Below are 14,681 nucleotides of genomic sequence, written 5' to 3'. Positions count from 1 at the left end.
ACCTTCCAAAAAGATCGTAAATCGTCCTTCGTATCTTCAGAGGAGAAGATAGGACTTCGTTCGATCATCATGGAATCCGTCACGGAAACTAATGTTAACGGCATAAATTCATGACTAGTCATTTTTTTCTTATCAATTAAAATTTAACTAATTATTATAATTCAATTAATCTATTGATAATAGAAAATAATTTAATTCGAATCGCGATAAATTGATCAATTCGAATCGTAAATATCTATTGTATGATTTTTGAACTGCTTCGCTAGCTATAGAGCTAATAATTTTTTCACCGAGAAAGAAAGAAAATTTTTTTTTCTTAATCAAGACGCAAAGCAGTTCAAAAATCATACAATAGATATTTACGATTCGAATTGATCAATTTATCGCGAGTTTAGACTCGGATAAAAAATCGATTAATAATTTACGAAAATGGCTGGCTATAATTTGCTAGTTTACACTTATTGCTCAAGTTTTTCTCGTTTTCGGCCGAATTCATAATTCTCTTAATTCCTATATAATCCGTAGATATTGATTAACATACTTATTAGAACTTTCAAAATCGTATTAAATTAATTTGTGATATATTTTTTACGTGGCAACTGGAAAGAAAAATATAATCGCGTCTAGAGTAAAGATATTAGAATTTTCCTGTTTATAACAAAACATAAATACAATAATATTTCTAATCAATTAAAATTTAACTAATTATTATAATTCAAAAAAACTTTTTTTTAACATGAAACGAGTGATTGTTAACATGAAACGAGTGATTTGTTAGAATTTCTTAAAGTTATTTACGAGGTTCGAAAAACCTCGTAAATAACTTTAAGAAATTCTAACAAATCACTCGTTTCATGTTAACAGCTTTTGACTTTGATCGGTCCTTTATTATCATCGCGATTTTATACCAAGGAGCTTTAAGATTGTTTCTACACTATGTAGTCAGTCCATTTCCCAGACAGCAAAACATATCCAAAATCAGGACATAAGATAATTTTAAGATATCTTATGACATGATATAAGATCTAAAAGACATTTTAAAGACGTCTTAAAGACCTCTTATGTCCCAATTTTGGACGATTCTGATGCTGTCTGGGTTTGAAAGCGCGAAAAGAATTTAAACGCCGCTGGAGATCATCTATGAGACAAATTGCGCCTGACAGACCCAGCTTCGCGGTGCGAGCAGGTCCAGGTAGTAATTAAAGTAAGGTGGACAGGAGTTGTGCCGAGCGTAGTACTCCATCGCGTAGGTGGTGAACATTATGCCATTGCCGAGGAAGAAGGTCAGCCATATGAAGACGTTGCTGGTGACGATGCTGCCGATGAAGATGAAGCAGAAGCCGAAGATTCTTCTACCCGGTAATGTTCGTCCTGTTCGCCGGCTTCGGCTTCTGCTTCTTCTACATCGGCAGCATCGCCATATAGTCTCGCGGAACGCGAACGCGAGGACGTACTCGTGAAAGGCGGCTGATACCAGGAAGACGGTGAGGGTCGCCAGCGTCTTGTTGCGCGGCACCACGATCTCGTACATGTTCTTGTAGATGTACGTGTAGAGCCAGTCGCGCACCACCACGTTCCACGTACGATAGTACATGCGATAGGACGTCGAGTTCCACGAGTCCTGAAAAGAATCGATGAATGGTTCGTATAATTTACAATTTACAGTATCTTTTACCAGCGATGGGATTAAGTATCTTACAAGTATATTCGAATATGTTTGCAGGGTTTCGTATTTTCTATACTTAAAAAGTTTATTTTAAAAAAAGTAGTACTCAAACCTGGACAGGAAGTTTGAACTCTTTGTAAGTATTTTGAAAAATCATAGCAATATTTCCAAGGGGATTAAATATCTTACAAATAGGTTTCAACTTGTTGCATGGTTTCGAACTCTCTATGATTACTTAAAAAAAGAGAAAGTACTTCCGCAGACACATCAGAGAACTCCACGCAACTATTTATTCACTGATTTACTGGTTTCTTGAAGATAGGAATTTTTATTTAGGAATAGGAATTTTTTTGCACTGGATATTTGAATATAATTTGATTTGATCTTGTGACTGACAATGAGACTCGCCTTATAAAACAGCCGATCGGCAAACTGCAGCATCTCCGCCCAGGCATTCATTCACGCGTGCAGCAGAAGATAGTTTCCGGAGAGGAAGAAGAGGATTCCGGGGATGCTCGCTTCGAGGACATTCTTGACGACCCACTTCGGTTCTACGTAACTCTTGCCGAAGATTTCAAAATTCGGTCCCACGAGGCGCTCCAGGATGTTTCGCCGAACTTTTTAATCACCACCATCCATCTGATTCTGTTCGTCCTGAAAAATTGATCGCGGATATTTTAATTAATTCAATAATTATAATAAATATTATTGAATCTAATTAAAATTAATTAATTATTATCATTCGTTTGGTTCTTAATAGCTCGTAAAAATTTAAATAATTTTTTCTTCCTTAAAAAAATATTGCTTATTGTATATGATAATTAAAAGAGAAAGAGAAATATTTTCGAAATAAAAATAATTTATACTTTTGTACGATAGACATACGAAATATTTGTTTTAATTATCGAATCAGTTTTGCAAAATATTCGGACATTATGTCAAGGACATCAACGTTATTAAGTAATTTTTTCTATAGTTTTTTTTTTTTTATGACACAATGAAAAGTTTAAATGGTCAAATATGAAGGATTCTTAAAGATTGAGTCGGCAAAGACTCCAGACGAAATTTTTTGCAGTTTGTAGAATGCCAAGGTCTCTGTATACCTCGGATACTTATCGCGATATATGAGAGTTGGCGCGAACAGGAAGTACAAGTAATGCGAGAATCCAGGTTTATTCGGTTGCGGAACATCGCTGTGGGGTTTATAGGACATGAATCTAGGCGCGACGCTCCTAACGAAGGCATAACTCTTCATCATCTGGCGCATCTGAGAAAAAGAAGCGATCCTTGATTTACATCGCAGGTAAAGTTCGGATTATTATTTTTACATTTAATGCTTCGATTTATAAAAATTTTGAAAAATTATTATATTTAATTATGATGGAGTTTCACCATCTTAAACTTTTATACATACTTGTTCCAAGAGTATAATTAAGCTGCAAGCTGTGCCTAGATCTTCTCTAAGCATCGCCGAGACAGGAAAATGTATAAAGCAAAATCCATATATTATAAAGATTATCAGGAAGCTATTTGTTAACAAATAGCTTCCTGATAATCTTTATAATATATGGATTTTGCTTTATACATTTTTCCTGCTACTTGTTAACAACTCCCAAAACGGCATCCCTCATTTCCTACGAAAATATATATGTTTTAGAGAGAGATAGACTAGGGCTATCATATCGTATTAACGATATGATAGCCAAGGTTCACAAAGAATAAAGACATCTCTATCCAAAAAAGAACTGTCGACTAACAAGGACAAATATCGTGATAAAAGGTAAAAAGTTATACATGTTTAAATTAATATTATAGTATTAAATATTAAATTAATATTATATAATATATTATATTATAATATTATAATATAATAAATATTTATTAATAGTATAATATAATATTCTTGTTAACAACTCCCAAAACGGCATCCCTCATTTCCTACGAAAATATATATGTTTTAGAGAGAGATAGACGAAAGTAAACATGCCTTAGAAAAACAATGGTAGGACGGAAAATGCGTAATCTTATCGGTCAAATTTATTATAAGCGCGATGATTTAACAGGAATTTAAACATCATCTCGCGCTTCTGACCGAAATAATTTTCGGCCTTTAAATCGCGCATTCCATTAAATCAAATCACGATCGAGCCGAGGTCATCAATTCGCACCTGCATACTTGTTCGCAATTCATCGGCGGTTGTCTCATGTAAATAAATGTCCGTGGACACATTTCCGTTACCCACTGGAAGAAGAAAATAAACATATAAATATATATATATATATATATATATATACAGGGTGTCTGATAATTAACTGACCAACGTTTAAGGATAGATTCCTGGGATTATTTGGAGACGAAAATGTCGAGACACCAATAATTTTCGAGTTATAAGCGATTGAAAATAAAGAGTTTTTGCAAACTAAAAGCCTTATGGAAATAAAATATTAATATTAATATTAATATTAATATTATTAATAAAATCGCATTCTTCAATTAATTTCATGTAGAGTTTACTGTAATAGAATTTTTATTTAAGACTTAGTTACAAAGATACATGATGGCAAAAGTTGGGAACATGCAAAAAATGATGGCCTCCCTCGACATTTTCGTTGAAATCTACTCTTATTATATTATATATATATATATATATATATGAAATTTGTGCAAAATATTAGCAACTAAATATTCTTTCTTAAAAACAACTGTATATTTTCTTTATATCAATTGATTCCTTCATTTTCATTATTTTGTGCATAAAAGTATCGAGGTAAGATCATCGAAAAATAAATATTTTAGAGATTATAAAAATATACACTATTTACTTTTTTGGCTATCCTATCCTTATAACTTTTTATACCGAATATTGCGATCAATTTATGTAAAAAAATTAGGATGGTTCCATTAAAAAAAAATCAAGTTGATTTTCAAATAACTTTGAAATAATCTTAGTTAAAATTCAAGATTATTAATTATTTTCCTCTTGTAAATCTTTTAACTTTTGTATAAAATATTTTCTCATTACAGCCATAGTTTTAGCAATATTCGACTATATAGCGGATTGTAAATATATTGGTTTGATGCAAAAATAGATTTATCATCGTATAAATTTTCTCGAGCAAAATTGAAAATGTATAGCATTGTGTGAAGTAAATTTTATCGATCAACTTAATCGCTGTTAATTTCTGACGTAAAGAGGAATATCTCGATCATATGTCATCACAATGGCATTCTTTCAATATCCTTATAGTCAGAATATCTGTTATTAATACTGTTCAATATTCTTTTTTAATTGGCGTTTTCATGCTTTATCGTTTATCAATTTATGTTAAATTACGATATAAAGACCTAAATTTTAGATATCAATTTCTGTGACACACATTATGCTCTCAAATAGTCAATACGTTATTTATAATAATAATAAAATAAACAATTAAATATATACATGTAGTACATTATATAAAATAAAAATTTTTATAAAAATATTTAAAAAATATATAAAAATGTATATTAATACATGTATATACATAAATTAATATATAGGAAATATTTCTTTCTTTCTACGCAATTAAATTGTAAAAATGCTACATATATTCATATCGACGCATGAAATTATCAGTTATTAAATGTTATCACAATTATATAAAAGTCTTTAACCGATAGGTCGTAGCAACATAATAAACAAACAAAACAAAGCTCGTCGAATAATACGTTTGTGTTTAATATAATAAACTCTCCGCGAAAATAATAACAGAAACTAACTGGTCGGAAATTCAATATAAATTTCATATACAAGAAATTTATTTCGAATATTTTGCTTTTTCCATGAAGGTTAACGAGATTTGATATATAACTGAAAAAAAAGTAATTTCTCTCTCTAAAGTACGAAATTGTTAAAAATTTGCACAAAATTTAATAAAAATATATAGTAAAAAAATCCTTTCCATAATTATTATGAAATCAGAAAGAGCGAAGGATTTGATCGAAAATTAATTAGAGAAAATCGCGAAGAGGGATAAATGTCTGTCGCACAAGATACTTTCAAAGGGAATTTAATTTTCTACGGAATTTAATTTCCAAACAATTAAATTTAATTATTCTAGGAATCACATCCGACGATTTCCTTTACCTCTCTCGTGAAAACAATTCGCTACTGATTCGGTGTTAATTTCCTCGGAGGATGAATTTATGCCGTTAACATTAGTTTCCGTGACGCATTCCATGATGATCGAACGAAGTCCTATCTTCTCCTCTGAAGATACGAAGGACGATTTACGATCTCCTTGGAAGGTCAGCAACTTTACATCCAATTAAAAGAAAAAACAAAAAAAAAAACAAACGATTTTTCGGAGCGATTTTATTATCACGACGAATTTACGCGTAATTTTAATTTTTTTAATTTTAAGACACCGAGGCTGAGGCGAATTCACGGTCAAATCGGGCGAATCCGCGCACTTTGATTACTTCACTTTCGATTTCGACCTCGTGTCTCTCTCTCTTCGAATTCGACCTGTGTTTCACGCAGCGGCCCGCTATAAACTGTGCTGGCTCTTCGGCTCTTCGTAAATTATTATCTCACTGCTGGCGCTTACCAACACATTCCGTTCGCCGGTACAGCCGCACCGATCTAAGGAGCCTAAGGTCATGTGTACTTAGACTGATACTTGTCCAATGAATCCGTGATATACCGTGATACGAGTACGCATCAATTACTTTCCACGCGTCAATACGATATGTCAATTGCTTTCCATGCGATTAACTCTTTCGATTCGGGTCATCGTAAATCATTCGAGTCTATGGAAGAAATTTCTCGAGTATAGAAAAAACTATTTTTTTAAATAGAAAATAGATAAAAATAAATTGAAATAATATGTATTAAAAATTAAAAAACAGAGGGTGGGAGAGAGAGAAGAAAGATAAAAAAAAAATAAAAATTGTTAATGTTTAAAAATTAAGATTGTGTTGTTAATACAATATTTGAAATGCTAAACTCAAAATTTAAAAAAATAAAAATTGAAATTAGAAAAAAAATACTCTCTCTTCTGTCTTCTGAAATATATATTTTAAACTTTAAAATAGAGAAATTATCATTCAAGATGTTGAATGGTAATTCAACAAAAGCTTCAATAAAAACAAAAATTAGAGAAGCAAGATTTAATATTTAAGTAACATAAAATCTATGAAAAAGAAACTATTTTTTTAAATAGAAAATAGATAAAAATAAATTGAAATAAAATGTATTAAAAATTAAAAGACAGAGGGAGGGAGAGAGAGAAGAAAGATAAAAAAAAAAATAAAAATTGTTAATGTTGAAAAATTAAGATTGTGTTATTAATACAATATTTGAAATGCTAGACTCAAAGAAATAAAAAAAATTAGAATTAAAATTAAAAAAAAAATACTCTCTTCTGAAATATATATTGAAAACTTTAAAATAGAGAAATTACCATTCAAGATGATAAAGCAAAAATTAAAAAAGCAAGATTTAATATTTAAGTAATATAAAATCGGAAAATAAAAATTTTGTTATGTTAAAAATCAAAATAAATTAAAATTAAAAATGTAAAAAATTTTAGAATAAAAATGACGAATGAAGAAAGAAATTGAAAATGATGCGCTTTTGATGAGCTAAATTTTGATAGATAGGTAACGTTGTAAAATCATATTTTTTCAGTTACTTTTAAGTGGATTTTTGCAACAGAGTTAATTTGAGATTTTAATTACGAAGATAAACAATAATATTAAAGTGTGAATGTTACGATAAATATACCGGCCGGTTTCTGATTTTTGATAAGGAAAATTTCAACATCGAAGAATTTGTTTTTATTATAAACTTATGATAAATAAAAAGTAAGACTTTCTTTGAGAGAATATTTTATAGTGAAAAAAGCGAGACTATATTTTATACATTCAAGAAAGTATTTATTTTATTATAATTTTATATATATATATATATATATATATATATATGTCAATCCATTTCCCAGACAGCAAAACATATCCAAAATCAGGACATAAGATAATTTTAAGACATCTTATGATATCTAAAAGACATTTTAAAGACGTCTTAAAGACCTCTTATGTCCCAAAATATAATTACAAATTACAAAAGAAATCATTTTTATCTCTTATTTTAAAATAAATAACTGAATCAATTTTGATAGAAGTTCATAAATATCTCTTTTATAATTTTAAAAGAAATGGAACTTTTTTAAATCACTTAATTTCAAATAAATGAACGATTTTTTTTAGCACATTATGATTATTGCTTTTTTACGGAAATAAAAGTCCTAAATCCAAAAAAGTTATTAACGAAAAAAAATTAATTATGATTTTTTAATGTAAATAGCATAGAATTCTTTACAGGCAAAATATGCCGTTACTTTACGACACAGATAATTTAGTGCAAACAACTAGAGGAGACCTGAAGAACGCATAGAGACAGTGGAATTTCTTTGTTTCCCTTTAATAAAAAAGATAGGCGTAGATAAAACCAAAATCACACTAAGCAAGGTCGAGTTCAAGATAAGTCGTTGTGGAAACTCGAGTGAGAAAGAAAAAAAATATATATTCTATCTTTTTTCTACTTTTGAAACATTTGGTCATTTTTGCTAGTCTGTGACTGTCCATGGTGCAGTAAGTCTCGTGCTCTCTACAAAACGGAATTAATGCATAGAATATCAACCGATTTGTTAAGAACGACTAAAACTGCAAGTTGTTTTTATATTGTGATTATATATTTTCTCGCATAAATAATGGCTACGATAATGAATTTGCCTAACGAGATTATTTTCACAATTCTGGAAAAGGAGAATATTAGCTTAAAGGACGTTGAAAATTTTAGTAACACGTGCACGAGATTTCAGTGGTTAATCGATTATAATTTCTGGAAGAAAACGTATGCTCGGAAGTAAGTATTTTATTTGTTTGTTATATTACTTAATCGGCATATTGTATAAAAAAGAACTTTGCAAAAACCTGGCCAAAAATATGAAAATGTTTTTTGAAACATTTGAAATTATATTCTGGCATTTAAAAGAGTTCAAAATATGAATGCAATTTAAGTAATTTTAAAATTAATTTATATCTAGTTTTTCAAAAATTAGAAAAATTTTTGCAGATATGGTGTCGTTTTAAAACACGACTTTTTTAGTCTTTCTCATTAAAATTGTGTAAAAAATTTATAGCTAAAAGTTGTAAGATCGAATATCTGTCCCGAATAAGATTTATCAAAACTACAAAAATTCTATAAAAAATATGAAAATAATATTTTTGTTATATCATCGATAACTAGATGTAAAAATAATAATATAACTGTTAATGAGGTAATTTTTCATGTTAGGATAATTCACAAAAGCAAACTCGAAAACTCAGAATGTAATGATTTTATACTAAAGAGTTTATATTTTAATTGAAAGAGAAAAATCAACTCGCGTAAAATATTTTATATTATTATCAATTGAAAAAATAGATAAAATATATACGTCATACATAATAAACAAAAAACAATGTCGTTAATAATTATTCAGCGTGTTGAAATTTTATACGGAACTTTTATGTTATCGAAGATTGATGCTGGATTTTTCCGTTAGATCGTTTAATGTTATAAAAATCTAAAAAATTATTAATATTTTATATTACTACCTACTTGTAAAATTAGGCAAACGTTATACAAAAAAACGTTATACATAATAATGTGTGTAATATAAACTACATATTTTGTCGCGGTGTAGTAAATTACAACCTTACATTAGATAGATAGATAGATATTAGATAGATATTTATTCCGCTGCCCCTAAAGGATTGCGGGGCGTTTTCAGGGGACCGCCAAACCCCTCACAGCCACCCATCTATCCTCGTCCATTATTTACAAACTTCCATAATACATATAATATAATACAATATACGTCAGATCTTCCTCTCTTCTCCTTTCTCTCTTCTCCTTTCGTGCCATCCTTCCTTCCTTCCTTCCTGTCTCCCCGACCTCTGTTTCCTCTTCCTTCTCCCATCCTCCTTTTCTCTCTCCCTCACCCTTTTACACAATTTTCTTATCCCTCTAACCTGGCCATTTGGAGACCTCACAATAATCTAACCTAACCTCCCTCACCCTTTCCCCATCTCCCTTCCTCATCTGTTCCACTTACTCTTTATCCTCACTCCCCCCTTCTACCTAGATCTACTCCTCCATCTTCCTCTGCCTCTCTCCCTACCAGCTCCCTACCTTTATCTTTTGACCTACCCTTCCCCCTCGCCATCCCACCCCCATTCCTCCCCGTCTATTTCTATCTTCCTATTCCATACCCTTACCGCCTTCCCTTTCCTTTCCTCCTCTCTCGCCCATTGTAACATTTTCCACCTTATTCTCCTTTCCTCCAACGTCAAATCCTCATCCATTCCTCCCCGTCTCTCTCTATCTTCCTATTCCATACCCTTAACCGCTTCCCTCCGCATCCCCCTTTGCCCCTCTTTCTACACTTACTTCTCTTCCTTTCCCTCCCCTTACTCTTTCCTCCTCCCTACTTTCCTCTTCTGTCTCACTTTCGCCCGATGTTCTCTCTCCTCCTTCCTCCTCATCCTCTTCTCTCTTCTTTTCTCCCTTCTTCCCGTCTGCGCCTCCTTTCTTCTCTCTTCCACCGCTCCCTCCTTTCTCCGTCGCTTCTCTTCCACTCTGTCTTTTGCTCTCTCTCCTCTCTCCTTCCGCCACCTCTTCCCTCCGCTGCACTGCTTCATCCCTGTCATCTTCCGTCCGCTCTCTTCCAACTCTTCCTCTGTCCTCTTCTTCTCTCACCCTCCTTCCTTCCATCCTTTTCTACCGCTCTCCTCTTTTATCCGCTCTCCTTTTACCACATCACTCCACCTCCTGTCCTCTCCGCTCTCCGCCTCCTTCTTTTTACACTTCTTCCTCTCTTTTTTTTTTTCCTTTCCTCTTCCATTCGCTCGTCTCCTTCCATGCTCTTCCTCCGTAACCTCTCCATCGTCTCTATTCTCTCTAACCTTTTCTCCACTCTTCTTCTCCTTTCCTCCTCCACATTCTCCCTCTCCGTCTTCCTCTCCATCACCATCAGCATCTTTTCCATTATCGTCCTCATCTCCTTTATCTCTCTCACTCCCTCTTTCATCCACTCCAACTTCCGTTTCTCTCTCTATCCAACCCAACTCAGTATAGCTGCCACAGATCTGCACCACACTCTCTCTTCTGCGTACCTTTCTCTATTTCTACACCCGTGTGTGCACCTTTCCGTACCACCTGTTTCCGCTTTCTCTGCCGCTACCACAGCTCCCTCGATCATGCACGTGTCTCTCCACGCTAATACCAGCGCCCTCTCTGACATCGCCCTTTCTCCGTACTGCCGTTCTCTACCTTATCCTCCTTTTACCGACGCTTCCCCTTTTCCGCCACGTCATCCTTCCTCATCCCGTGCTTATCCTTCCTTCTTTTCCACACTCCAATTTTCTTTCCGCCAGTGCACCTCCACCGTTCCATCCCCTTCTTTCCCTTCGCGGCCACTTACTCCTCTGCTCCCATGCCGTCTCCTCCTCTCCTTTTTTCCACCTCACTCACTCTATTCCGCCACCACTTCTCACATAAACTCGGAGCACCGACCGTCACCTGTTACTACTCCGACGGCCATCTTCGATCCATTACATTATATATAATTAATAAATATTACATTACTATTGAACACATAAAATATCAGTTTGTTGTAATAAAACATAGTTGTATAAAATAGTGTTTTGCGCAAAATGTTTTACATTTATTACAGACTATATATTAACATTTTAGAACTTTCGAAAATTATTTAAAGTATTTTGAGTTTTAAATTTTAGATGGCCTTCTGCGAAGGCATTCGTTGCAGACAAGATGGGTGTGGAATTTTGTTACGCTAATTGTGAAGATTTAAAAGAGAGTATCAAATGTACAGAAGAATTGTGGAATTACGTGTCTCATATGTCTGAGATGTATTATTACGCTGACAAAGAAATGTATTTCGAATATGATTTTTTAGGTTTTTGTCATCTGCAAGAAAAAAAGCACCCTTTAAATTTATTTGTGTTATTTGATGAACTTTCTAGAATCATATTTAAACAAGACCCACGGTATGACTAAATTACTAGTTGTGTTTAAAATGTGTTTTAAAATATCATTAGAAAGCTATTAGTATTTTTAATTGATCAATGTATTAATTTCACAATAAACAATTAATACGTACATTTTTAGCAAATCCGATTTAACAGAAAGGTTCTACTGCATAAAAATTTTTAAATATCTGCATCGTCGTATTTTTAAAACAGCATGGGACATATTAAACGAACAACCCGAACAAGAACAGCGTTTTAAAGATATAATTGTCACGTTACAACGTTATCATTCCGATAAATATGTTACTGACGTGCTTGTAGATAAATTCATAGATATAATCGTGCAAAAAGTATTAAAATTTTTGAAAGATGAATATCCCCAACATCCAATATTATCGATATCACCTGAACAATTTTCAATTTTGAGATATAATTATATTGATAAGAATTTCTGGAACGAAAGAAACGCAAGGTCGATTAAGCGTGTACTGGATGAAATTATTGCAAGTTTGGATTCCTGTGAATCGTGGATGGAACCAAATGAAATATTTACCACATCGTATTATAAATTGTTGGTATGATATTTTTTTTATATATAATGTTTTTTTTAATATCTATCATAAATTATAATTATTAAAACTAACATAAATATTATATTTCTTTATAATTCTTTATAATTCTTTATTATATTGAAGTTATAATTATGTTTATTATATTTATTAGTTAATTATGTTTATACACTTATTGTTCTTCGACAGACTAAAGAGATAAAATTATATTTTCTATACGTGTTTTGGATGGCAATATATTTCTGCGTTGCAAAAAGATTGGGTTTACATTTTGTAATAACACAAAATTATTCAAAATCATCCCATTTACTACGTTGTGATCTTTGTTTGGTTTGGCTATCAAGGTAATATATATAAAATTTTAGCATTGAGATTGTCTTAATTTTTTTTTGGTATTCGTCTTAAACGCAGAAATCAATCCATGCTAATATTCAAATATATACAGTTTTAAAAAAAATTTGTGGGATTTGTAAACATCATTAATATTATAAATTTTACATCGTATTATAAATAATAAAAATTATTAAAGATAAATTATTTTTTGTCACTAAACTTTAGAAATATATAAATAGAAAAATAATTTTCATTTTTAGATAATTCTACGTGAATTTTATTTAACTTTTATTTTTATAATATTTTTTTATTTATCCATGTCGATAGCTTTCACTTACTTTTAATTTAAAATTTTAAATTTGTATGAATCCTGTAAAGGATTTCATAAATTTTATTTGAATATAGCAATTAAGAGATTACTTTGTACTTTTTATAAATAGTATAATCAGGATTTTACTTGGAGATTTAAAATGAGAAACTTTTGGACTGTAGATGAAAAAGAAAAATAGTTCTAAAAAAAGAATAATCTGATTTTAAGAAATATTAAAGAGAAATATTAAAGAAGATTTTAGATTGAAAATTGATTTCTTAGGAAGAAGGACAATTTTATTTAATATATTGACAAGAAAATATATATTTAATATATATTAAACAATTAAAATAAATAATAAATTTTCTCTTTGCTTTCATTAAAAAAAAAAAAATTAATTCCAATTAGATTAACAAATTTAACGAACATTGCACATATACATTTCACATTACATAAATATTACATAAACATATTTTTCATTATATATACAGAAAATGTACAGAAAGTGCAGAATGTTTCACGTTTAATTGGACAGAAGATAATTTAAAGATTTGTGGATTAAAAGAATGTCGACTAGATAACATTAATCCGACTGAATTATTTTCAGACTTGATAAGTAATTATTTATGTACAATTTTGGTGATTTTAACAATCTGTTCACAAACTGTTCACAAATGATTATTTCCAACTCAAACAGAAATATATAGAACGAAAAATTGAAATTAAATGTAAAATTAATTGTTACTTCAGTTTCAGTTAGTAAAATTCTTGTTATGTAGTTTGAGTATCATAACTTATAAAAAGGGGCTGCAATAAAAATATTAATAAATTATTCTCAATGCTACCAAACTGCGATTAAAACGAAATTTTAATTATATTAAATGAGGGTTCGATTATATATCATCATATAGACTTTACATTATTTATAACGTTTGTCTGTAGAATCTATTTAAAATAACAAGCAAAATACATGCATAAGATACATTATATTGTTTATTAAAATGTGTGCATTATAGTCTCTACATTATTATCTGCTAAAGTGTGCACAGCGTTGTTTAAATAAATTGTTCTTTTTCAATCTGGTTTTCTCCTTCGTCAAATGTCGATTCAAGCACACATTTAAAATATAAAAATTTGGATATTTGGAGACTTATATGCAAAGCTATTATATGACTTGTTTTGTTTTTATATAGAAGAGAATATTCAATAGTTTCCATATTCTCAAGTAATTGTTTCAGTAATTCCATTTTTACGATTCGATTTTTACGAAGATGCACATTTATTATTTATAAATTGATATATTTCATAAGTGATTTAAAGTTTAATAACAATTTTTTTAATTTGGCAGAGAGGAATTCGGCAATGAAAATTGTGCGATCATATTTTAATAGCGACATATTTGGTCCCAATTATCCACATCACAGAGTAGAATATATATCATCATCAATGAACTCCTATGATGTGGTAAGACAATTCACTTATTGTAAATATTATGAATTAAAAACATTTTATTATTTACTTGTAACAAATTAATATGCAATAATTATACATTTAATTATATATCTTACTAATTATAATCATTTTTAATTCAAATTATTACATTATATAAATTACATAATATGAAGAAACGTCAACTATACTAACTTTTCAGTCAACATGTACTCCAGCTAATGAAACATTTTGCCAAAGATCGCCTAGTTTAAAATATGGAGTTGGATTGATTGT

General features: G+C 30.7%; 1 protein-coding gene and 1 long non-coding RNA gene across 3 annotated transcripts; both read right to left on the bottom strand.

Annotated features, from left to right (window-relative positions):
- Positions 1-821: 821 nt before the first annotated feature.
- On the bottom strand, positions 822-3,193 carry LOC145938813 (sterol O-acyltransferase 1-like). The gene is given in 5 exon segments (XM_083042591.1): positions 822-1,621; positions 2,075-2,274; positions 2,277-2,320; positions 2,770-2,933; positions 3,081-3,193. Coding segments are annotated over 5 exon segments (945 nt in total). The 5' UTR covers positions 3,135-3,193; the 3' UTR covers positions 822-1,138.
- Positions 3,081-6,346, bottom strand: LOC145938814 (uncharacterized). Of its 2 annotated transcripts, XR_014425740.1 has the most exons (4): positions 5,794-6,346; positions 3,835-3,908; positions 3,252-3,300; positions 3,081-3,126 (listed from the first exon to the last, which is right to left on the bottom strand). It is a non-coding gene; the product is annotated as an uncharacterized LOC145938814 (long non-coding RNA). The 2 variants fall into 2 exon arrangements; XR_014425739.1 differs by lacking the exon at positions 3,081-3,126 and having other exon boundaries at positions 3,195-3,300; positions 5,794-6,343.
- Positions 6,347-14,681: the final 8,335 nt, after the last annotated feature.

This window comes from Prenolepis imparis, unplaced genomic scaffold, assembly GCF_030444845.1.
Source record: "Prenolepis imparis isolate NDT839.2.m4 unplaced genomic scaffold, iyPreImpa1.0 SCAF_7, whole genome shotgun sequence".
In the NCBI taxonomy this organism is placed as follows: Eukaryota; Metazoa; Arthropoda; class Insecta; order Hymenoptera; family Formicidae; genus Prenolepis; species Prenolepis imparis.
The sequence above is the reverse complement of the archived record's forward strand: the minus strand, read 5'-3'. Positions and strand labels throughout refer to the sequence as shown.